At 50.8% G+C, this 22,392-nt stretch overlaps 1 protein-coding gene and 1 long non-coding RNA gene across 4 annotated transcripts; one reads left to right on the top strand and one right to left on the bottom strand.

Annotated features, from left to right (window-relative positions):
* Window positions 1-27: 27 nt before the first annotated feature.
* Window positions 28-17,882, top strand: AFMID (arylformamidase). 3 transcript variants are annotated; one of them, XM_082705378.1, is made up of 11 exons: window positions 28-263; window positions 2,271-2,361; window positions 9,645-9,752; window positions 9,841-9,889; window positions 10,957-11,042; window positions 11,141-11,213; window positions 11,401-11,516; window positions 11,790-11,868; window positions 11,978-12,119; window positions 12,323-12,427; window positions 16,345-17,851. In XM_082705378.1, exons 1-11 carry the CDS (start codon window positions 204-206, stop codon window positions 16,375-16,377), a joined length of 942 nt encoding a protein of 313 aa, XP_082561504.1. In that variant the 5' UTR covers window positions 28-203; the 3' UTR covers window positions 16,378-17,851. The 3 variants fall into 3 exon arrangements, with proteins under 3 accessions (XP_082561504.1, XP_082561505.1, XP_082561506.1); XM_082705379.1 differs by having other exon boundaries at window positions 11,401-11,498; XM_082705380.1 differs by lacking the exon at window positions 12,323-12,427 and having other exon boundaries at window positions 16,345-17,882.
* A 2,164-nt stretch (window positions 17,883-20,046) lies between these two features.
* LOC309850865 lies at window positions 20,047-22,368 on the bottom strand. Its single transcript, XR_014304482.1, has 3 exons — window positions 22,246-22,368; window positions 21,684-21,754; window positions 20,047-21,144 (listed from the first exon to the last, which is right to left on the bottom strand). It is a non-coding gene; the product is annotated as an uncharacterized lncRNA (long non-coding RNA).
* Window positions 22,369-22,392: the final 24 nt, after the last annotated feature.

A 22,392-nucleotide genomic window follows, 5' to 3' on the forward strand; every position in this document is an offset into this window, starting at 1 on the left:
CCAATCGGGAGCCGGCGCTGGCGCCCCGGAGCCAATCAGCGCGCGGCCGCGGCCCGGCGGGAGATTCGACCGCAGCCCGCCCCTCGTGGGCGGCCCCGGGGCCCCTGCGGGCTCGCGTCACCGGGAGGGCGGACCCGGGCCCCGCCGCCCCGCCGCTGCTTATAAATAGCCGGGGTGGCCTACTGGCCGGCGGCGGTAGGACGATGGAGGTCCCCGGCCGCGCAACCGGAGCCGAGGCTCCCTGGAAGCAGCTCTCTGCAGAGGTAAGCGGAGGTTAGCTGCGCTTCCAGCAGCGGAGCTCAGGCGGGCGTAGACCCTGCGCTCTCCAGGGCAAGGGGGGCACCTGCGTGCCTGCTCCGAAGGCTTCAGCGCCCTAACGGGGGGTGCTTCTGGCCACGGGCAGGCTTCGGCGAGCCTGGTTTCAAGGGCAGAGAAAACCGAAGCTGTGCTCGCATCCCTAGAGAGGGCCACGGTTCCCGACCTGACCCGAGGGTCCCCCATGCGGATGGTCCCCCATGCAGATGGAGGACGGGGAGGATGCAGGAAGGCTGCTGTTTCCTGACCGTGATCCTTGGGCTAGAAACCACCCAGGCAGAACACACGCTCTGATTGTCACTCAACTGTAGTTTCCTAACTAGTTTTCCTGAATTTCAGGCACTGTTCTGGGTTTTTTCGGGTTTTTTTGTTGTTGTTGTTGTTGTTGTTGTTCGTTTGTTTGTTTGTTTGTTTGTTTTCCTGGTTCCTGATACACCCGAGATTCTGATAAATTATGCTTACTACCGCCAAGAAATGCTCTGTCTCTCTGTCTCACACACACACACACACACCTGCACTACCAGGGAACTCTCAAAAACCCACTGCATTGTTACCATACATAACAGGTGTGAAGACGATTGCACTCGGTGCGTGTCAGGGACGACAAGGTGCCCTACAGACACAGATTGTATACATGTAAAGAATGCTGGCCAAGACTCTTGTTCAGTGGGAGGAGGCAGTGACCCACACTTGAAGGGTTAGTTTTACTTCATTTACATGTCTTAAGTCCTTCAACCTTAGGCTGAGACCCAGGAGGGTAAGTGAGTTGTCCAGAGGAAAACAGCCTCTAAGTGTTGTTGGAGCATGGATGGTACTCAACCCATCTGACTCCAGAGCTCAAGACCCTTCCACGAAGCCACCCTGTCTGCAAATTCCCCAGCAAATTCCCCATCTTAGTCTCCACTCTTTCTCCTGGTCTTCGAGCTCCTTATCCAAAATCTGGTTCCTTGTTGCTCTCTGCATTACATCTGAACCTCTTAGCCTAACATCCGAGACCCTCTCCCCCAGCCCCAGCTTCTCTGCCGCACCTCTGTGTCTCAGTAGTCTGGCCCAACAGCATTTCTAAACTGACCTTTGGTTTCTTTGCTGTGACTCCTGCAATCAGAATCCTGCCCCCTCAGGATTCTGGTCAGGGGCTCCTGGATGGCTCAGTCAGTTGAGCGTCCGACTCTTGGTTTCAGCTCAGGTCATGATCTCAAGGTTGTGGGTTCAAGCCCCGTGTCCAGCTCCACACTGACTGGGGGATCTATGTGAGATTTTCTTCCCCTCCCTTTGCCCCTCCCCCTGCTTGTGTGCTCTCTCTCTCTCTCTCTCTCTAAAAATAAATGAATAAACTCTTTTAAAAAAGGATTAGGGGCGCCTTGGTAGCTCAGTGGGTTAAATCTCTACCTGCAGCTCAAGTCGTGATCTCAGGGGGCTGGGATCGAGTCCCACATCGGGCTTTCTGCTCAGCAGGGAGCCTGCTTCCTCCTCTCTCTGCCTACTTGTGATATGTCTCGGTCAAAGAAATAAATAAAATCTTAAAAAAAAAAAAAAAGGATCATGCCTGCTCCGAGAAGATCAACTTTCCCTGCAGTGGCCCCGGCCCCAGCTCCCTAGCCTCCAGCAGCAGGAATGGTGCCTACAGTGGCATTAACCAGGACAGATTTATGGGACCTCATCTCCCCTTTAAGGCTGTCCACTAGTTAATTAAAGCATGACTGTGGCTCTAGGCCACGAGTCTGAGAGCACCCACGTCTGAAGTACCTAATTAATTGATGTTGGGGGGAGAGGGAGGCGTAGGTGACCAGGCTGGAGATGGGAGGGGCTTGAAGGAAATGGACAGCATCAGCCTGAGATATGGGGGGCGGGGGGGCGGCTTCTCAAGGAGGAGAGAAGCATCCAGACTGTTAGGAGGGATGGGGTCACAGTGTGGAGAACAGGGTCTTGTGCAGCCGTCTGTCTGTGTTCCGCAGGAGTTGGAGAATCAGTACTGCCCCAGCAGATGGGTCATCCGACGGGGAGCCGAAGAAACCCTGAAGATGTACACACACCTAGGAGACAAGGGTACTGGGGGCCATCTCCATGGCTGCTGTGGGTGGACTTTGGCAGGTGGCAGTGGTTCAGATTGCGGGGATCAGGGGGAGGCTCTCAGGGCAATTCCCAAAGTCCAGGCGCTGGGCAAACCTTGTCCACTCAGGGCCACTCAGGAGCCCTCACTGCAGGATGGCTGGAACCAGGAAGTGCCCCTGCATGCCAGGATCCACCTCTACTCCGTGCTCAGCCAGCCGTGCCCAGGCACATCAGGTGACGGGCCACAGTGGCGCAGAGAGCCCAAAAGGTCTCCCCCAAACATTCAGTGTTGATGCTATTTGTAAGCAAAGAAGACTTTGGTTTCTTTCAAGAAGTCAGGGCTTGGGACCCTGTAAGCGAGTGGAGGAATCCCGAAATGAATCTTGGTTTCCCCAGACTGAACAGAGCACTTGGATTTGGTGGTTCCGTAGACTGAGATAATCCTTCTGGAAGAACAGGCTCGTGGAGGTTCATTCCAGCACTGACCCGTATTCTCCCTGTCCCAACGGACGTGGAGTGGAGTTGTGTCCTGGCCTCTTCAGAGCCCTCTGCAGGGCCCAGCTCTGTGCCAAACACGTGACCATTTGGTCAATAAGCCAGAGTGTGTGGTGAAACCTACATGAGCTTGTAGAAAAGCCTTTTTTTTTTTTTTTTTAAGATTTTATTCATTTAGGTCACCTGGAGTTCTAGGATCGAGTCCCACATCGGGCTCCCTGATCAGCAGGAATCTGCTTCTCCCTCTGCCCTTCCCCTTGCTTGTGCTCTCTCTCTCTCGCTCTCAAGTAAATGAATAAAATCTTTTAAAAAAGAGATTTTATTCACTTATTTGAGAGGGAGAGAGAGCGGGAGAGAGCACGAGCAGGGAGGAGGGGCAGAGGGAGAAGCAGACTCTCCACTGAGCAGGGAGCCCGACCCAGGCCTCGATCCCAGGACCCTGGGATCATGACCCAAGCCGAAAACAGATGCCCAGATGACTGAACCACCCCGAAAACCTATTTGTCTATCATAATTGTCTTGAGGGAAAGGAGAACTGTCCCCCTTGAGAAAGCGAGTTCCGCATGAGGGTAAGAGCTGAGGAGATCGTGCTGTCCACTGCCCTCAGAGACTCCCATCCATGATTGCTGTCCACACCGTGGACAGCTTTAAGCTCACATTCCACTCACCTTCCTGTTTTCGGTGCTGTAGTTGGCCGGGAGGAGCTGCAGGTGCCACTGACCCATTCCAGGGGTGCAGAACATGAGCCCAAGAACAGGGGGGCCTGAGGGCCCGGGGAATGAACAAGGGCCATGCCCGTGCAGGGCTGGAGCCTGTCTCTACTTAAAATGTTGACATTTTGTTGGCCATGGACATTAGTGTTACTTGATATTTAAAATATATTTGTACATTTACTGCATCTAAATAGTATTTCTCTTTGGGGTGCCTGGATGGCTCAATCGGTTGAGTGTCCAATTCTTTTTTTTTTAATATATTTTTTAAGATTTTATTTATTTATTTGACAGACAGAGATCACAGGTAGGCAGAGAGGCAGGCAGAGAGAGAAGGAGAAGCAGGCTTCCGGCTGAGCAGAGAGCCCGATGCGGGGCTCCATCCCAAGACCCTGAGATCACGACCTGAGCTGAAGGCAGAGGCTTTAACCCACTGAGCCACCCAGGCACCCCGAGTGTCCAATTCTTTATCTCAGCGCAGGTCTTGATCTCAGAGTCCTGAGTTCTGGGCCTACCCTGGGCTCCATGCAGGGCCTACTAAAAAGTAGGGCTCCCCCTACTTTTTAAAAAAGCTCTTCTTTAAAGTAAGTATTATTTATCTTTATATTGGTCAGCTTGGTCTGCACTAACAAAAGGCCATCAAATGGGTGGCTTAAACAGTAGGTATCTATTTCTCACGTTCTGGAGGCTGGGAAGGCCACGATCAGGGTGCTGGCTAGTTTGGTTCCCTGGTGAGAGCCCTTTTCCTGACTTGCCGACAGCTGTCTTGTCCATATGTCCTCACTTGGCAGAGAGAGCAGGAGAGAGAGAGGAAGAGCCCTGGTCTTTCTTCCTCTTCGTTTAAGGCTGCTAATCCCACGACAGGGGCCCCACCCTCATGACCCCATCCAAAGCAAATACCTCCCGGAGGCCTCCAATACCATCACGTTAGGGAGCGACACTTCAACATAGGAATGTTGGGGGACACAAACCTACAGCCCAAAACAATCTTCATTACTGAGTTCATTACTGAGTTTTTCGTGCCACCCCCCGACTCCAATGTTGTCCCCAAAGCAAGGGCCTTCCTCACCTCACCCTGCTTGACGAGCTCATGCAGCTCGTGAGGGGACCCCCTGGCCCCAGGGAGAAAGGAGCAGACTGACCTGGTGGGGCTGGTCAGGCAGCGTCAGGAGGGAGCACTGCCTGGCCTCTGCTGGAGGATCCCCCCAGGCCCTGTCAGTGCTGCCTGTGGCCTTGAGGATTGCCCCACAGTCACACTCACAGGACACGGCAAAGGGACACCAAGCGCTAATAGTGGAAAACTGCTGCCAAGCCAGAAAGCCTCTCCACAAAGGACAGAGAGAAAAAAGAAGACATGTTATTTTTTTTTTTAAAGATTTTTTATTTATTTACTTGACAGACCGAGATCACAAGTAGGCAGAGAGACAGGCAGAAATAGAGGAGGAAGCAGGCTCCCCGCAGAGCAGAGAGCCCGATGCAGGGCTCGATCCCAGGACCCTGGGATCATGACCTGAGCCGAAGGCAGAGGCTTTAACTCACTGAGCCACCCAGGCGCCCCAAGAAGACATGTTATTATTGAACAAGGGATAGCCAAACTGTGACATGCCCCATAGGAGCTGCTAGAGACCCCAGAAAGATACGTCACCCTTTTGTACAGGCCAGCAATATGCCCCATCGCAGACCAGATACATCTGCTCTCAAGATAGAGGGTACCTGTGCTCAAGCCAGAGAGCCTGACAGAGCCCCCTGGTTCTTCCACAATCCACCCAGTACCTAGGGTGGCCCAGGCTTGCAAACTGCCGTTCTCCAGAGGAAAAAGATTACCCATCTCTTCAAGGCAAGAGGTAGTCTTGTAACTTGGCAGCCAGACACCTGCTCCTGCCCTCCCATGGAATCTGGGGGTAGGGGTGCTGGCTTCTGGTCTGGGACAGAAACATTCCTAGCTTGTTTAACTGGCAAGAGAGTTTGTCAGCTTTTAAACATATCTACATATACCTCAAAGGGGTAGAGAGAGGATTTACAAGGAGTTTCCCAACACAAACACTGGAAGAAAAGGGAGGGAGGAAGCTCTCTTTTCCTTTTCTGCACCAGGGAGACTAAAAATAATTCCCCCCCCCCCTTACTTTTGGTTTATATTCACCCTTACAGTCACTGACCTAGTAATTTGCAGTAGGGGAGTGTTCTGCTCTAATGCGTAGTTGACCTTTCTCTGCCTTAAAGACCTGGCCTCGCTAAGGCTGGACACGCAGGACTGCTGAGCGAGCATGGGCAGAGAGAAGGGGGCGGGGAGGGGCGGGTTTTCAGAACTATTTCCTCTGTCAGTAAGTTTAAACTTGTTTTACCGCAACTCTTAGGACTGATACATTGTACACTAAATGAAGGATGGATGCATGCATGGAAGGGTGGATGCATGGGCGGAGGAGCCAGCAGGCAGGCAGGCGGGCAGGTAGAGGTCTGTGCTGAACCGCTGCTTGCGCGCCCTGCCTCTCAGGGGGTCCTGCAGCCTCCAGTCCCCCAAGCCACGCCCTTCTCCAAGAGAACCAATCGCCAATGAGGTGGGTGGAGCCTCGTGGTTGACAGCCTCTGGTGGGGTCCCGACCTCTGAGGTGGGGTCCCGACCTCTGAGGGCCCTTACTACCTTCCAGGAAAGCCAGAGGAAGACTCAAAGGCACAAAAGATACAAGCGCCAGTTTTGTTTGTGCTATACAGTACACGTGACATAAAATGTACCACTTAAACCATTTTTTTTTAAAGATTTCATTTATTTATTTGACAGAGATCACAAGTAGGCAGAGAAGCAGGCAGAGAGAGAGAGGAGGAAGCAGGCTCCCAGCCGAGCAGAGAGCCCGATGCGGGGCTCGATCCCAGGACTCTGAGATCATGACCTGAGACGAAGGCAGAGGCTTTAACCCACTGAGCCACCCAGGTGCCCCAAACCATTTTTTTTTTAAGATTTATTTATTTGACAGAGATCACAAGTAGGCAGAGAGCGGGGGCGGGGGGGGGGGGCAGTGCGAGGGAGCAGGCTCCCTGCTGAGCAGAGAGCCAGACGCGGGGCTCTATTGCAGGACCCCAGGATCATGACCTGAGTCGAAGGCAGATGCTTAATCAACTGAGCCACCTAGGCGCCCTTAAACACTTTAGATTAGAATCACAAATGCAATATATTTGAGTCACTGAAAGTCTCTAATAGATGCATTCCGTTAAGTGGGTCCTATATAGAGGTCTGTGCCCAGTGTGGCACATGGACACACTAGGAGGCTGGTCTGTTCTGGTCATTAGACCTTTTTAAAAATTTTTTATTTATTTGACACAGAGAGCGATCACAAGTAGGCAGAGCGTCAGGCAGAGTAAACGGGGGAAGCAGGCTCCCCACTGAGCAGAGAGCTGGATGCGGGGCTTAAGCTCAGAATCCTGAGATCATGACCTGAGCCGAAGGCAGAGGCTTAACCCACTGAGCCACCCAGGCACCCCTGGTCATTAGACCTTTGCAGGATTCACACCTCAGGCCCTCTGAGCGGTTGGTCACTTGAAGCATTAGGAGTTGGGAAGTCTCCATCCACTCATCCACAGGAGAGGGAGCGGGGACCCACAGCACATAGCACAGCACATCTCTCTCCTAAAAAACTTCCCTTCTCTTGTCCCCTCACTCCAAGGATGGTGGGGGGCCGGTGTGTGGTCAGTAGACATGGTCAGTGATGGCAAACTGGTTTTGCCTGTCCGGCAAAGGCAGCCTGGTCTCTGGTTTTGGCATGGGGAAATGGGGCGTCTACCCTGCTCAAAGCCAAGACCAGTTGTTGGTCTTGGCCTTGAGCAGTCCAGCCAAAATGCCAACTGCCCATTTTAACAGTTTATGTGCACTTGCCCAAACACACTTTATACAAACTATCTCTACACAGTGACTTAGCCCCTTCTGGAGGTCCAGGGTCATCCAACCCAGAGGAGCATTATTTTCCTTTTGGGCCCAGCACCGCGGCCACCAAGGCTGGGGACCTGGGCATCTCTGGGGACGTGCATCCCAAGTTCACATCTCTCCCCACCAATTTCAATATATCGGGAAGATCACCGTAATCTCTGTGCTATTCCTGTTCTGCTCTTTGCATCATGAAATACTTATCCATTTCCTTTTCGATTAATGTGTTTGGGGTCCTACTTATGTAATCTTTGCTATCTCAAGATCATGAAGATCTCTTATGCTCTTTTCCAAGAGCTCTGTTGTCCTCTCTTTCATGTTTAGATAGTCCATCGGGAACTAATCTGGCATGGCGTGAGGTAGGGATCAAGAAACTTTTTTTTTTTTTTTCCATTTGGATATTTGGTTAAGCCAGTACTGCTTGTTGAAATATTTGTTTATCACACAATTTTCTTTTTTAAGATTTTTTTCTCGGGGCACCTGGGTGGCTCAGTGGGTTAAAGCCTCTGCTTTCAGCTCAGGTCATGATCCCAGGGTCTTGGGATCAAGCCCCGCATCGGGCTCTCTGCTTGGCAGGGAGCCTGCTTCCTCCTCTCTCTCTGCCTGCCTCTCTGCCTGCTTGTGGTCTCTATCTGTCAAATAAATAAATAAAATCTTTTAAAAAATAAATAAATAAATAAACTTAAAAAAAAATAAGATTTTTTTCTCTTTATTCATTTGAATCCAAGAGAGACAGAGAGAACATAGACAGGGGAGAGGGAGAAGCAGGCTTCCCACTGAGCAGCGAGCCCAATGTGGTGCTCGATCCTAAGACCCTAGGATCATGATCCGAGCCAAAGGCAGATGGTCAACCATCTGAGTCACCCAGGTGCTCCTATCACACAATTTTCTTTTAATTTTTTTACTACCTATCAAGTCCTGGGTATACAGTGGTGGGCAAAGCAAAGCCCTTGTCTTCAGGGTGAAGGCAACAGACAGACAGAAAAAACAGCAAAAAGTATATCAAGAGTGGTGAATGCCAGACTCTATGACAAAGCCGAGAAGGGGGATAGGCCATAATGTCTCCGAGCAGCTTTCTATTTTCATAGGTCACTGAGGCTATTATAAATGCCATTACTGTGGGTGTCTTTAAAACAAGTCTTTGGGAATATATCTGATCATTTCCTTAAAAAACTGTGTGGATAGGGACTTAGGAATCAAGGAATACAATCTTCTTGGGCTTTGATACCTATTTCCAAACCGTCTTTCAGAAGATCTTACCAATTTACACTCTCCAGTGCCCAGTGTTGGAGGGAGCTAGGCTGCCCGCATTTCACTGATTTGGGGAGAGAGCACTTGGGGGAAGGCATGAATATACAGACTCCCCTCTCACCCCACCCCTTCACCTCTGTTATTTATTTCCCTAACAATGCCCCTTCTCCTTTTTTTCTTCTCCACCCAAGTCCTTGCCAATTTCCACATCATTCTCACCTCCCCTCCTGGCACCCAATTACATATCCATATTGTTTTATTATCTATTTACTTGAAGTGAGATTAAATACTTTATTTCTTTGAGAGAAAAAGAGAGAGCACTTGAGCAGGGGGGAGAAAAGGGCAGGGAGAGGGAGAGAGAATCTGAACCAGACTCCAGACTGAGCGCAGACCCGACGCGGGGCTCGATCCCGCCACTGTGAGATCGTGACCCGAGGCAAGATCAAGAGTCCTACGCTTCACCAGCTGAGCCCCCCAGGCACCCCTATTTGAAGTGAGTTTATATATTGCTTCCCTAGAAGATTGCTTTTCAAAAGACTTGGACAAGTCGACACTTCCTGGAGCACGACGCAAAGGGTCATGGCCGCAAAAACCCCGTAATGAAGCAGTGGACAGAGTGCGCCCTTCAGAACCATGACGCCCTTCCAGACAGACCTTGGCAGACCTTATCGGTCCCACGTGGGTGGGCCAGTCTGCTGTCGTTGCAACTGACCACACACACCCACGTGATGCTTGAGAACCCAGCTCAGATGATTTGAGGACTTGGGGAAGCATCGTTGGAGGCAGACAGTGACAGCTAGAACTGACCGGTGCACCCCAAGGGGCTTTCAGCAGAAAAGATTCTGCCTTAAATGATAGAGAAATGATACAGATTGTGCTGACGGCGACTTGTCCGTTTCTCGAGACAGCCACCAAGAAGGTCCGGGCCACCAGGAAGAGCCTGCTGCATGTCCCCTACGGGGATGGCGAAGGGGAGAAACTGGACATCTACTTTCCTGGAGAAGTGGCTGCTGAAGGTAGGCCATCAGGAGGGCTGTCCCTGGGCAGGTCTAGGCTGGCCTGGCCACCTGGGCTCAGCCTCCATGCCTTTGTCTGTCTTTACAGGCTTGCCTTTCTGTCTGTTCCTTCACGGAGGCTACTGGCAGAGTGGAAGGTGAGTCGGGGTCTGGATGAGCAGGATCTGGAGATTCTTCTTGCCCTGGTGTAGCAGTTCCTTTGGCTGCTGCAACAGATAACTGCACACTTGCTGGCTTATCACTGAAACACATTCTCTTCCGGTTCCAGCGGCCAGAAGTCTGAGCTCGGGGTGCGTGCAGCACCCTGCTCCATTCCTAGGCTCCAGGGAGAACCTGCTCCCGCCTCCTCCAGCTTCTGGGGGGTTCTTGGGTTTCGTTGGCTGTGGTCGCCTCAGTTCCGTCTCTGCCTCCGTTCTCACTGGGCTTCCGCGGTGTCTGTGTGTCTGTGTCTCAGATCTCCCCCAACCTTTCTCTCTTATAACATCACCCATTGTAGGATTGAGGTCCATCCTAAATCATGGATGACCTCCCCTCGGGGTCCCTAATGACAGCTCTGTACACTGTGTGGCCGTATTCCCAGGTGCTGGGCTTAGGACATGGACCTGTCTTTTGAGGGAACATGACTTAACCCACTGTACCCGGGGAGAAGTACGTTCAAGCTACTCGCAGTCAAAGGGGAAACCGCAGTGACTAACCCTCCTGGCCTGTGTGGGACTGAGGGGTTTCCCAGACATGAGGCTTTTGGCGGGAGAGCCCCCGGGGAACCCAGGTCAGCTCATCACCATACGATAAGCAGAGGCATACTTGAGATCTTCAAGGACACTGTTGTTCCCTAGGATCTCACTAAGGAGTTTCCTGCTACAGGATCTATGACCCTTCAAGCATAGACATCTTTGCAGCTGAATTTATGGCTTTACCCATTGTCCCACAAAGCTCTCTGTGCATCTGATCTTCATTTCTCAAAGACAGCACCTACGAGAAAGTAGATGTCCCCATTTTACAGATGAGGAAAGCAGACTTAGAGGTTAAGTAAAGCCCCCAGGGTTTCAGAGCTAGCAGGTGATAAGGTAAGGACCGCGCCTACCTTCTTCCTTATACTACACAGGACCAGAGAGGGCTGGAGCCCTGGGTGGACACAAAACGGGAAGGAGCCTGGTTGGTGGCCAAGGTTCCTCCATTATCACATGTCTGTCTCTTTCCTCAGTAAGGACATGTCAGCCTTCATGGTCGAGCCACTGACGGCACGGGGAGTGGCCGTGGTAGTCGTGTCTTATGACATTGCCCCCAAAGGTAATGAGGATGGTCCTAGGGGTTTGAAGGCTGCTGGGCTTTGGAGGGGAGGGAGCCACCCGCCATGGACCCTGACCCCACTCCTGCTCTGTGTGCAGGAACCCTGGACCAGATGATAGACCAGGTGACTCGGAGCATCGCATTTGTGCAGAGGAAATATCCGTGCAATGAGTGGGTGTCCCTGCAGATCTTCCTTTTGTCAGACAATGCAGGAGGATGGTGGGTTTAGTACCTTGGGAGCAGTGCAGCTGCCTCCTCCGGGCTGTGGAGCAGAAGGCAAATCGGAAGCCTCTGGTACTGGTCCGATGCACTCAGGAAACTGAAGGCAGATTTGGCTCTCTTCTCTGACCCAACCCAGGGGACTTTACCTTTGTGGACACTCAGCAGGGGCCCACCTGGCTGCCATGATGCTCCTGGCCAACTGGACCAAGCACGGAGTCACACCCAACCTCAAAGGTTTTCACGGGACTGCAGGTCTGGCTGGGCAGCCTTCGCCCTCCTCGGGTGGTCGACACCGGCTGCCCCAAATCCCAGCAGCCACAGAGGGCTTGACCTGCGGGCTCTGAGCCCTGTGAGACAGGCTTGCTTTGCTTCTCTCTCCCTACCGTGGTCTTGCCCCTTTGGTCCTGGAGGCTGGGCTGGCCCCATAATGCTCCCCCCTACCCTCCGGGTCTGCTTGAGGCCTGGCTTGGTGGAGCCTCGGCCCCACCTGCAGCCTGACCCTCTGACTCTTCTTCCCCTTCACAGGTTTTTTCCTGGTAAGTGGGATCTATGACCTGGAGCCCATCGTGCACACCACTCAGAACGCCCCTCTCCTCCTGACTCCGTGAGTCATTTGCCCCCTCGTCCCGGAGCTGAGGGGGACCCTCCCAGGAGGGCCCGGGGTGAACTGCAGTCTCCTCTCTGCCCTGACCCATGCCTACCCCTTTCATCAGGGAGGACGCTCGGAGGAACAGCCCCCAGCTGCTCCTGGAGGAGGCCTTGGCTCGGCCCTCGGGTCCAGCCTGCCGCATGCTGGTGACTGTGGGCCAACACGACTCCCCTGAATTCCACCGACAGTCTAGAGAGTTTTTTCAGGTACCCGCAGCTCCCCGCCTCTGGCCAGAGGTTGAGGGTCCTGTCCTCCTATTACCTTCCTCTTTGCTTCACCCCAAGGGACCCCAAGACCCTGAGCCATTTATCCAACAAATACTTAGCGAGCACCTGGCACGTGGCAGGCGCGGGGTGACGCTCCCCCACGCTCCCCCGCCTGCCGCCTCTTGACTCCTTTCTTCACCCAGACGCTGCGCCGGGGAGGGTGGGATGCCTCGTTTGAAGAAATCCATGACGTGGATCATTTTGAAATCATCTGGAGCCTAACCCAGCAGGACTTCGTGCTCACCCAGGTGGGGCACAGCCTTTCACCTGGGGAGTGTGGTTCCCACAGGAGAGGTGGGGCGGGGGCGGGGGTGGCGCACAGGGGATCTTTGGCCTCCAGGGGGCTGGGGTCCTGATGGTAGGAACCCAGAACCCCCCACCCCCCACTGCCCCAGGGGATCTGCAGAGTCTGCTCCTGGGCACGAAGGTGGGAGCTGCCTGGGGCTTGGTGGGGATGGGGGGGGGGCGGGGGCATCGCTCTGGTGCAAGGAAAGAATTCGCGTGTGTGTAAGCAAACAGCAAAGCCAGCTCCAGGTAGGCGAGGATGGAGGGGTCTGGTTCATAAACGTTCATTACAATTTTCACATGGAGACTCCTGTTTGTTTATTTATTTATTTATTTATTTATTTATTTATTTATTTTTAAAGATTTTATTTGACAGAGAGAGATCACAAGTAGGCAGAGAGGCAGGCAGAGAGAGAGGAGGAGGAAACAGGCTCCCTGCTGAGCAGAGAGCCCGATGAGGGACTCGATCCCAGGATCCTGAGACCATGACCTGAGCCGAAGGCAGCGGCTTAAACCACTGAGCCACCCAGGCGCCCCTGTTTATTTATTTTTATTTGTTTTAAAGATTTGCATTTATTTATTGATTTGACAGAGGGAAAGAGGCAGCGAAAGAGGGAACACAAGCAGGGGGAGTGAGAGAGGGAGACGCAGGCCTCCCGCTGAGCAGGGAGCCCGATGGGGGGGCTCGATCCCAGGACCCTGGGATCATGACCTGAGCCAAAGGCAGATGCCTAACCACTGTCCAGGGGCGCCCGGCTGGCTCAGCTGGTGGAGCGCATGACTCTTGATCTCGGGGTCGTGGAGTTGGAGCTCCACGTTGGGTGTAAAGATGGCTTAAAAATAAAATATTTGGGGGTGCCTGGGTGGCTCAGTGGGTTAAGCCGCTGCCTTCGGCTCGGGTCATGATCTCAGAGTCCTGGGATCGAGTCCTGCGTCAGGCTCTCTGCTCAGCAGAGAGCCTGCTTTCCTCTCTCTCTCTCTGCCTGCCTCTCCATCTACTTGTGATTTCTCTCTGTCATTATTAAAAATAAAATCTTAAAAAAAAATAATAAAAATAAAATATTTGAAAAATAATCAAATATTACAATTTTAATGTGGAGAATTCTTCTAAAAGCCAAAGAGAAAACTGGCGAAAATATTTGTCACAGATTTGGCAGATAAAAAATTACCACTTCTGTTCCCCACACCCCCAGCCCAGGAAAGTGGGCGTGTCATTAGCGTCGCTTATTAATCAGCTGCCGCCTCAATAAGGCTTCTTTTCTTTATTAAGATTTTATTTGCTTATTTGACAGAGAGAGACACAGCGAGAGAGAGAACACAAGCAGGGGGACTGGGAGAGGGAGAAGCAGGCTTCCTGCCAGGCAGGGAGCCTGATGTGGGGCTCCATCCCAGGGTTGAGCCGAAAGCAGATGCTTAACAAACTGAGCCCCACAGGTGCCCTTCAGTAAGGGTTGTTTTTTTTTTTTTAAAGATTTTTTTTTTTTTTTTTATTTGACAGAACACAAGTAGGCAGAGAGGCAGGCAGAGAGAGAGGAGGAAGCAGGCTCCCTGCTGAGCAGAGAGCCCGATGTGGGACTCGATCCCAGGACCCTGAGATCATGACCTGAGCCGAAGGCAGAGGCTTAACCCACTGAGCCACCCAGGCGCCCTCAGTAAGGGTTTTTATAGTATTCTGTTTAAACTCACATAGTTAATATTCTTACTATATAAAGAACACTTTCAAATCAATAAGAACAGTTTTTATTTCTATTTAGGAATAGATTATAAATAGAAAACAATGGATAAAGAATAAGAGATGATTTTTTTAAAGATTTTATTTATTTATTTGACAGACAGAGACCATAGTAGGCAGAGAGGCAGGCAGAGAGAGGAAGGGAAGCAGGCTCCCTGCTGAGAGAAAGCCCAATGCGGGGCTCGATCCCAGGACCCTGGGATCATGACCTGAGCCGAAGACAGAGGCTTTAACCCACTGAGCCACCCAGGCAGCCCTAAGAGATGATTTTTTAAAAGATTTTATTTATTTGTCAGAGAGAGGGAGAGAGCGCAAGCAGAGGGAGAAGCAGGGAGCTGAGCAGGGAGCCCGATGCGGGACTCAATCCCAGGATTCTGGGATCATGACCAGAGCCGAAGGCTGAGCCACCAACTGAGCCAGCCCAGGCACCCCAAGAACAGGGGATAATTTTTTTAAAGATTATTTATTTATTTATTTGACAGAGATCACAGGTAGGCAGAGAGGCATGCAGAGAGAGAGGAGGAAGCAGGCTCCCTGCCGAGTCAGAGAGCTGGATGTGGGGCTCGATCCCGGGACCCAGGGATCATGACCTGAGCTGAAGGCAGAGGCTTTAACCCACTGAGCCACCCAGGTGCCCCAGAACAGGGGATAATTTAAGAAAAAATGTACATGGCTAATAAACGTGGGTGGAAAATTAAATTATGCTAGTGATCATAGAAATGTCACTTAAAAGCCCAGTCCTTGAAGCACCTGGGTGGCTCAGTTGGTTAAAGCCTCTGCCTTTGGCTCAGGTCATGATCTCAGGGTCCTGGGATCGAGTCCCACATCGGGCTCTCTGCTCAGCAGGGAGCCTGCTTCTCCCTCTCTCTGCCTGCCTCTCTGCCTACTTGTGATCTCTCTCTGTGTCAAATAAATAAACAAAATCAAAAAAAAAAAAAAAAGAAAAAGCCCAGTCCTTTCCCACCTGTCATGGAAAATATTCTAATGATAATTATGTCCAGCCCTGCTGGAGAGGTTGGGAAGGGGCTCCTCTCCAGTTCTGCCCTTGGGAGCACATTCTGGTGACAAGAATCCAAACCCAAAGGCCCAGGAATTCTGTTGCTTGGAATTTCTCTTCAGGATAATCAAGAAATACAAAAAGGTAGTCTTCCCAGCTTTATGAATATTCAAAACTTAGAAACAGCCCACACATCCCAGTGAGTTGGAATTATGACATAATTTGGTAACAGAAGGAAGTTTGCGAAAATAAGTTAGGATACATCAAATTGTTTCAGATGTGAGAGCCAAAGCACAAGAAAGGAGTGAGCCAACATATTTCCAGTTTCATAATACATAGGCAGCTAGACCCCGGGAGGCACGGGCATGCTTGTGCAAAAAAACAAGTACCAGTGGTGTGACAGGTGCATTTAAAAAATTCATTTCTGCGTTGGCTAACACGAACATGCATTACTTTTTTTTTTTTTTTTTAATGGGGGAAGAACAAACACTCATAAGTGACATCTCTTGAAAAATCTAAGAAATACACATTTCAGGTTTTGGAGGCCGTCCAGTCTCTGACACAGCTACCCAATGCTGCCACTGTAGTACATATAGAAGCTGCCACGACCATTCATAAATACTGAACATGGTGGCTGTGTGCCAATAAAACTTTATTCGTACGGACATTTGACTCTTACATAATTTTTACATGTCAGGAAATAATATTATGTTTCGATCTTTTTTCAGCCATTTAAAAATGGAAAGCCAGGGACACCCAGCTGGCTCAGTCGGTGGAACAGGCGGCTCTTGATCTCAGGGTTGGAGTTCCAGCCCCACGCTGAGTGTAGAGATTACTTAGAATTTGGCACTGGAGACTTTTAATTAATCAACTTTAATTAATTAACTAAAAACCTGATTAGTTAATTTCATAAAAATGTAAAGCCATTCTTAGCTCGTGGGTCCAGAAAGCACATCTCGAGCAAGGTAAGTCTACGAATGGCTGGGGGGTTATTTAGGACACTTCAGAGGACAGATGGGACTGAGCTGTCGTTGTAAGTTACTGCGCTGTGCTCAGGAATGCAGTCTGTTTCTTTCACCGGATTCTGGAGAGAGAGCCGCACAAGAGCCGCTCTGAACCTGGGGGTCTTGGGTCTTGTCTTCCTGCTGCAGATGATTTTAAGCACAATCCTTCGGGAGCTCTAACACCGCTGGAGTGTGGCCCCTGCCACCGATGATGAAGGTCCTCCACAGACCCCACGCTTCCCCTTCCTGCCAGCAACCCCCTCTCTGTGCCCAGGAGCACCTCCGTTTGCTCCCAACGCCACTGCAAATCTCCCTCCCCGCTGGCCTGGGTGGAGGGGTTCCAGGGAAGGTCCAGCCCAGTCAACACTACGATCCCCAAGCCACCTGGGCCGCTGCCTGCCAAGATGGTGTGACAAATATGACAATGCCTGGCAATCAGTAGACTTAGCTCCAGTTGAAACTCTGCTGACCTTTTTGTAAGAGCTCAAAAACCAGTCTGTTCTCTTTTATGGCATTCTTTTGACCCATCTGTCCTGTCTTGAGGCTTTCCCTAAGCTCCAGGGACATAGCCCAGGGGCTGACCCCTCCGTGAGGGGACAAGGACATCCACAGCCAGGTCAAGATTCCTCTGCGCCCCACCCAGGGGTGTGCACAGTTCCCAAGCAGCCAGCTGAGTCCACCCACCACCCTCCCCTCCCCAGCAACCCCCCTCTATCCTAAAGAGCTAGGATCCCCTGTGTGATGGGGTGTCACAAAAACGGAGACTAGCCTAGATAGTCATCAGTTAGGGATAAGAACATCCAAACCCCCAGCAGCCGAACACGATGTAGCCATAAGAAAGAGACATGTTTACCGGGTGGGAAATCCCCCCAAAATATTGTTACATGATAAAACCAAGATGCTTGCTTAATTACAACTTAGTACCATCTCAAGGACTTTAAACAATACACCCCCACAAAAAGACGTTTTTCTCTGTGTGCTCACGTGTGTGATGCAGAGGACAGATCCTGGTGGACCCATACTAAACCCTCTGCTCCCCTCCAGGGAGGGAGGTGTTTTCGCTAAATTTGTATTCTCTGACGCTGGAGCTGAGAAGGTGATGAATATTTAAACGTAGTATGTAATCGGAAGTGCTGAAATACTCAAAAAGCTTTCAGGAGGCAGGCAAGTGAGAAGGACATTATAGACGGTAACTTGAATCTATCCCAGACCTGCAAAGGACATGACTCACAGACTGTAGGACTTCCGTCTGACATCTGCAACCAGTTCTGAGACTGAGACCCCTCCCAGCTGCTGGAGGGGGCCCCCCATGGCACACCTAGGTTAGGAACTGCCCCCTTAGGTTACACCCTGATGAGATAAAATGTCTTAAAATATGCAAAAGACAGAACAGAAAGGAGTTCACCCCCTTGCGATCCTATTTTCATTAAAAAAAAAAAAAGTTTATATAAATGGGGTGCCTGGGTGGCTCAGTGGGTTAAGCATCTACCTTCAGCTCAGGTCATGATCCCGGGGTCCTGGGATGGAGCCCCACCTCGGGCTCTCTGCTCAGCGGGGAGCCTGCTTCTGCTTCTCCCTCTCCCTCTGCCTGCCACTCCCCCTGCCTGTGATTTGTCTGTCAAATAAATAAATATAATCTTTAAAAATAAATAAACATTGTAATTTAATATATGATTTACATTAAATATGCTGTGGACTGGACAACTATTTTTACGGCTTTCTAAACAATGGCTTCATGATTTCTTTTTTTTTTGTAACTAGACGAAAGACACGGTGCTCTGTTTCAGGCGTACACTGTAATGGCTCAGGGTTCGTCTCGAGAAGTGTGCTCTTAATCCCCTTCATCTGTTTCGCCCATTCCCTCCCACCCCCGCACCTACCTTCTAGCAACCCCTGGTTTGTGCTTCCTACGTAAGAGTGTGGCTTTTTCATTTGTCTTTTTCCTCCTCCTTTGTCTGTTTCTTCAACTCCCCATGTGAGTGGAATCTTATGCTTTTGTCGTTCTCTGTTGGACTTATTTTACTTAGCCTGATACCCTCTCGGTCGTCACAATAGCAAGGTCTCCTCCCCTCTGTGACTGAGTGATACGTCGCTGTATGCGTGTACCACACCTTCTCTACCCATCCATCAGTCCGTGGGCACTTGGGCTGAGTCCGTATCTTGCTGTTACAAACCACGCCCAGTAAACCTCAGGGGGGACGCATCTTTTCGAATGAGAGTTTCATTTCCTCTGGGTAAATATGCAGCAGTGGAATTGCCAGATCATACGTGTTTCTATTTTAATTTTTTGAGGACACAACATACTGTTTCCCACAGTGGCTGCGCCAGTCTGCCTTCCCACAGGCAGCGCCCGACGGCTCCTGTTTCTCCGCACCCTCCCCAACGCTGCTCACATTTTGTGCTTTTTTATGGTAGCCATTCTGACAGGTGTGAGGCGAGATCTCGGTGTGGCTTTGATTTGCATTTCCCCAGCAATGAGATGCTGAGCACTTTTTCATGTGTCTGTTGGCCATCTGTGTGTCTTCTTTGGAAAAATGTCTACTCAGTTCCACTGCCCAAATAGTTCATTGTTTCATTGAACATTGTTTCATTGAACATTGTTTCATTGTCAGCTCAGAGTTTCACTGAACTCTTGGGGGGTTTTTTGGTGTTGAGTTGTATAAGCTCATTATAACGATAACTTTTTTTTTTTAAAGATTTTATTTATTTATTTGACAGACAGAGATCACAAGCAGACGGAGAGGCAGGCAGAGAGAGAGGGAAGCAGGCTCCCTGCTGAGCAGCGAGCCTGATGCGGGACTCGATCCCAGGACCCTGAGACCATGACCTGAACCGAAGCAGAGGCTTTAACCCACTGAGCCACCCAGGCGCCCCAAGATAACGTTAAATTATAAAAATAATGTTAAATTCCCTGATTTTGACAATTTTGCTGTGGTTATATGAAAGATGGAAGTAGGTAGGGGTAAAGAGGCAAAATGCCTTCACCTTACTCTTAAATTGCTCAGATAAAAAATATGCATATAGGGATGCCTGGGTGGCTCAGTTGGTTGGACGACTGCCTTTGGCTCAGGTCATGATCCCGGAGTCCCGGGATCGAGTCCCGCATTGGGCTCCCAGCTGCATGGGGAGTCTGCTTCTCCCTCTCACCTTCGCCTCGCTCATGCTCTCTCTCACTGTCTCTCTCTCTCAAATAAATAAATAAAATCTTTTAAAAAATATGCATATATACACATACTATATATATATATTCTATTTTCTCTCTATATGTACATGCGTCATGTAAACAGAAAATCTGGATAGAGTACACATCAGTATTCCTTGTACCGTTCTTGTAAGCTTTCTGTAATTTAAAACGATACAGTAAAGAGGCACTTGGCTGGCTTAGTCAGCAGAACATGCAACTATTGATCTCAGGGTTGTAAATTCAAGCCCCTCCTTGGGTGTAGCGATTACTTAAAAATAAAATCTTTAGTAGTAATCATCATCATAATAAAATGATACAATAAAAAGTTTCCAGGGGCACCTGGCTGGCTCAGTCAGTAGAGTGTGGTAGAGAATGGGATTCTTTTTTTTTTTAAGATTCTTTTTTTTATTTATTTGACAGAGATTGACACAGCAAGAGAGGGAACACAAGCAGGGGGAGTGGGAGAGGGAGAAGCGAGCTTCCCAGAGAGCAGGGAGCCCGATGTGGGGCTCGATCCCAGGACCCTGGGATCATGACCTGAGCCGAAGGTACACACCCAACAAGGGCGCCACCCAGGCGCCCCTAAGCATGGGATTCTTTTTTTTTTTTTTTAAAGATTTTATTTATTTGACAGACAGAGATCACAAGTAGGCAGACAGGCAGGCAGAGAGAGAGAGAGAGAGAGAGAGGAGGAAGCAGGCTCCCCGCAGAGCAGAAAGCCCGATGTGGGACTCCATCCCAGGACCCTGAGACCACGACCCGAGCCGAAGGCAGCGGCTTAACTCACTGAGCCACCCAGGCGCCCCTAAGCATGGGATTCTTAATCTCAAGGTTGTGAGTTCAAGTCTCACGATGGCTGTGGATCCTATTTAACTAAAAAAGAAGTGGTTTCCAAAATGTTGTGACACTGAAAGAATGGAAGCCAGCAGACTGCGTGGGGTTGGAGCATTGAGAAGTCCTCTTATTTCTGGCCCACGGATGTGAGAGGTGCCACTCAGCCACCCCTGCAGCTTGGGAAGTGACTTCAGAACACCCTGTTCCTGACACAGATGGAGGACACACAGTTTTCCCTGTAGGCTGCGGGATTTGCCGTTGCTGGGACACCACTTTGAGGAGGGAAGGGGGGTGTTTGCTCTGAGGTCAGCCTCACCCATCCTCTCTGTCCTGCCCTTTCTCTCCCACAATTGTCATTGCTGTCTCCCTCCACGCCCCCCCACCCCAGGTCTGTGAGGTCAGTGATGCCCTCAGGGACTTAGAATTCTGTCTCCGGCTCTTAGTCCTTCAAGCTCTCCTGAAGCTTTTGTGTGGCCTTGAAGCCCTCTAGAATTCTCCTTTCTGACTCTGTGGAGCAGGTGGGGGCGACGGCTGCCGTCTGTGGCTGCCGAGCACCCGGGAGCTGCTCCAGGCTCTCTTCCTGGCGTTGGTTTCACTCCCTGCCCTTTCCGGACTCTACCAGTGACTCTGGGGCTCCATTTATTCATCTGTTAAAAAAAATCCAGCTGGAGCAGGAACAGGGAGACAGACCCACGGGCAGAACTGAGACTGAGAGAGACCCCAGAGATGGGTCCCAGCACATGGGGGGAGTTTACGAAGTGACAAAAGTGGTGTTTCAGGGGCACCTGGGTGGCTCAGTTGGTGAAGCCTCTGTCTTCGGCTCAGGTCGTGATCTCTGGGTCCTGGGATCCAGCCCTGCATTGGGCTCCCTGCTCAGCGGGGAGTCTGCTTCTCGCTCTTCCTCCACCTACTGCTCCCCCTGGCTTGTGCTGTGTGTGTTAAATAAATAAATAAAATCTTAAAAAAAAAAAAAAAAGTGGTGTCTCAAACCTGCCTTCCTTCAAAGCTGCTATCAAACAGTGTAGAGTCAGCTGGCCAGATCTTGGCAAACAGGGGCACTTGGGTGGCTCAGTGGATTAAGCCTCTGCTCAGGTCATGGTATCAGGGTCCGGGGATTGAGCCCTGCATCAGGCTCTCTGCTCCACGGGGAGCCTGCTTCCTCCTCTCTCTCTGCCTGCCTCTCTACCTACTTGCGATCTCTGTCTCTCTGCCAAATAAACAAATAAAATCTTAGAAAGAAAGAAAAAAGAAAAAATACACCACAAAGTCCAAAAAACAACAAACCGGGCCAAGGTCGAGGAAGACAAGAGGAATGAGGTTAAGTGCCTTTTGTATAAAAACTCACCAGACAATAGGAAAAATGTCAATAACCAAACAGCTAAGTGGGTAAAGACAGGAATGGGCCATTCACAAGCAAGACTTGATCCGTCTTTTAATCTGAGAGATACAAGTTAAAACAAGCACATACCTTTCTGCATTCTTGCAAGTGCAAAGATCAAAAAGTCTGCTTCGGCTCAGTGGGGTGAGAAGACCAGAAGTCTGGGGGGTGGGGGTTAGCTCAGGTTAACTAACCAGGGAGACCTTGACCAGGATATTTAGCAGGCACAGGCCCGATACAGGCTGCCCCCCTCCCACCTCCGGGTGGGTCTCTGTCCCTGTGTCCTCCCTGCTGTTCCACGAGATTGCTCAGTTTTCTCGTCCTTTCCTGCGCGCGAAGCGGCTCACCCAGCCCTCGAGGACCGCAGCCGGTGGAAATGCACAAAACTAACAAGGGCCAGCACGGACACCAGCCTCAGGGGGCTTCTGGCTACTCTATATAGATGTTAAAAATGGGACCCTAGAGAGTAGGAACTTGGCACAAATAATGCAGAAGAATCAAAACGGCAGAAGCTGTTATCGGTAAAATTTGATACAGCCGAAAGCTGATCTATGAGTTAAATATCTGTTACAGAATCTTATGGGAAAGGGAGTGTTTAATGAGCACAGGCTTAACGTAAGTGTGCTCGACGGCGGCCACTCCTTGAACTCACCCCGGGGACGTCAGAGCAGCCTCAACGCCTCTTCCCACCGGTCTTCGTAAGCCGTCGGGGAAACGCTGAGTATGGGAAGGGGCGGGAGCGAGGGGGCGCGCTCGGTGCGCCGCGAGTAGCGGAGCCGCGCGGCGGGAGGACTACAAC

The sequence above is a fragment of the Mustela nivalis genome (assembly GCF_964662115.1).
Source record: "Mustela nivalis genome assembly, chromosome: 17".
Lineage (NCBI taxonomy): Eukaryota > Metazoa > Chordata > Mammalia > Carnivora > Mustelidae > Mustela > Mustela nivalis.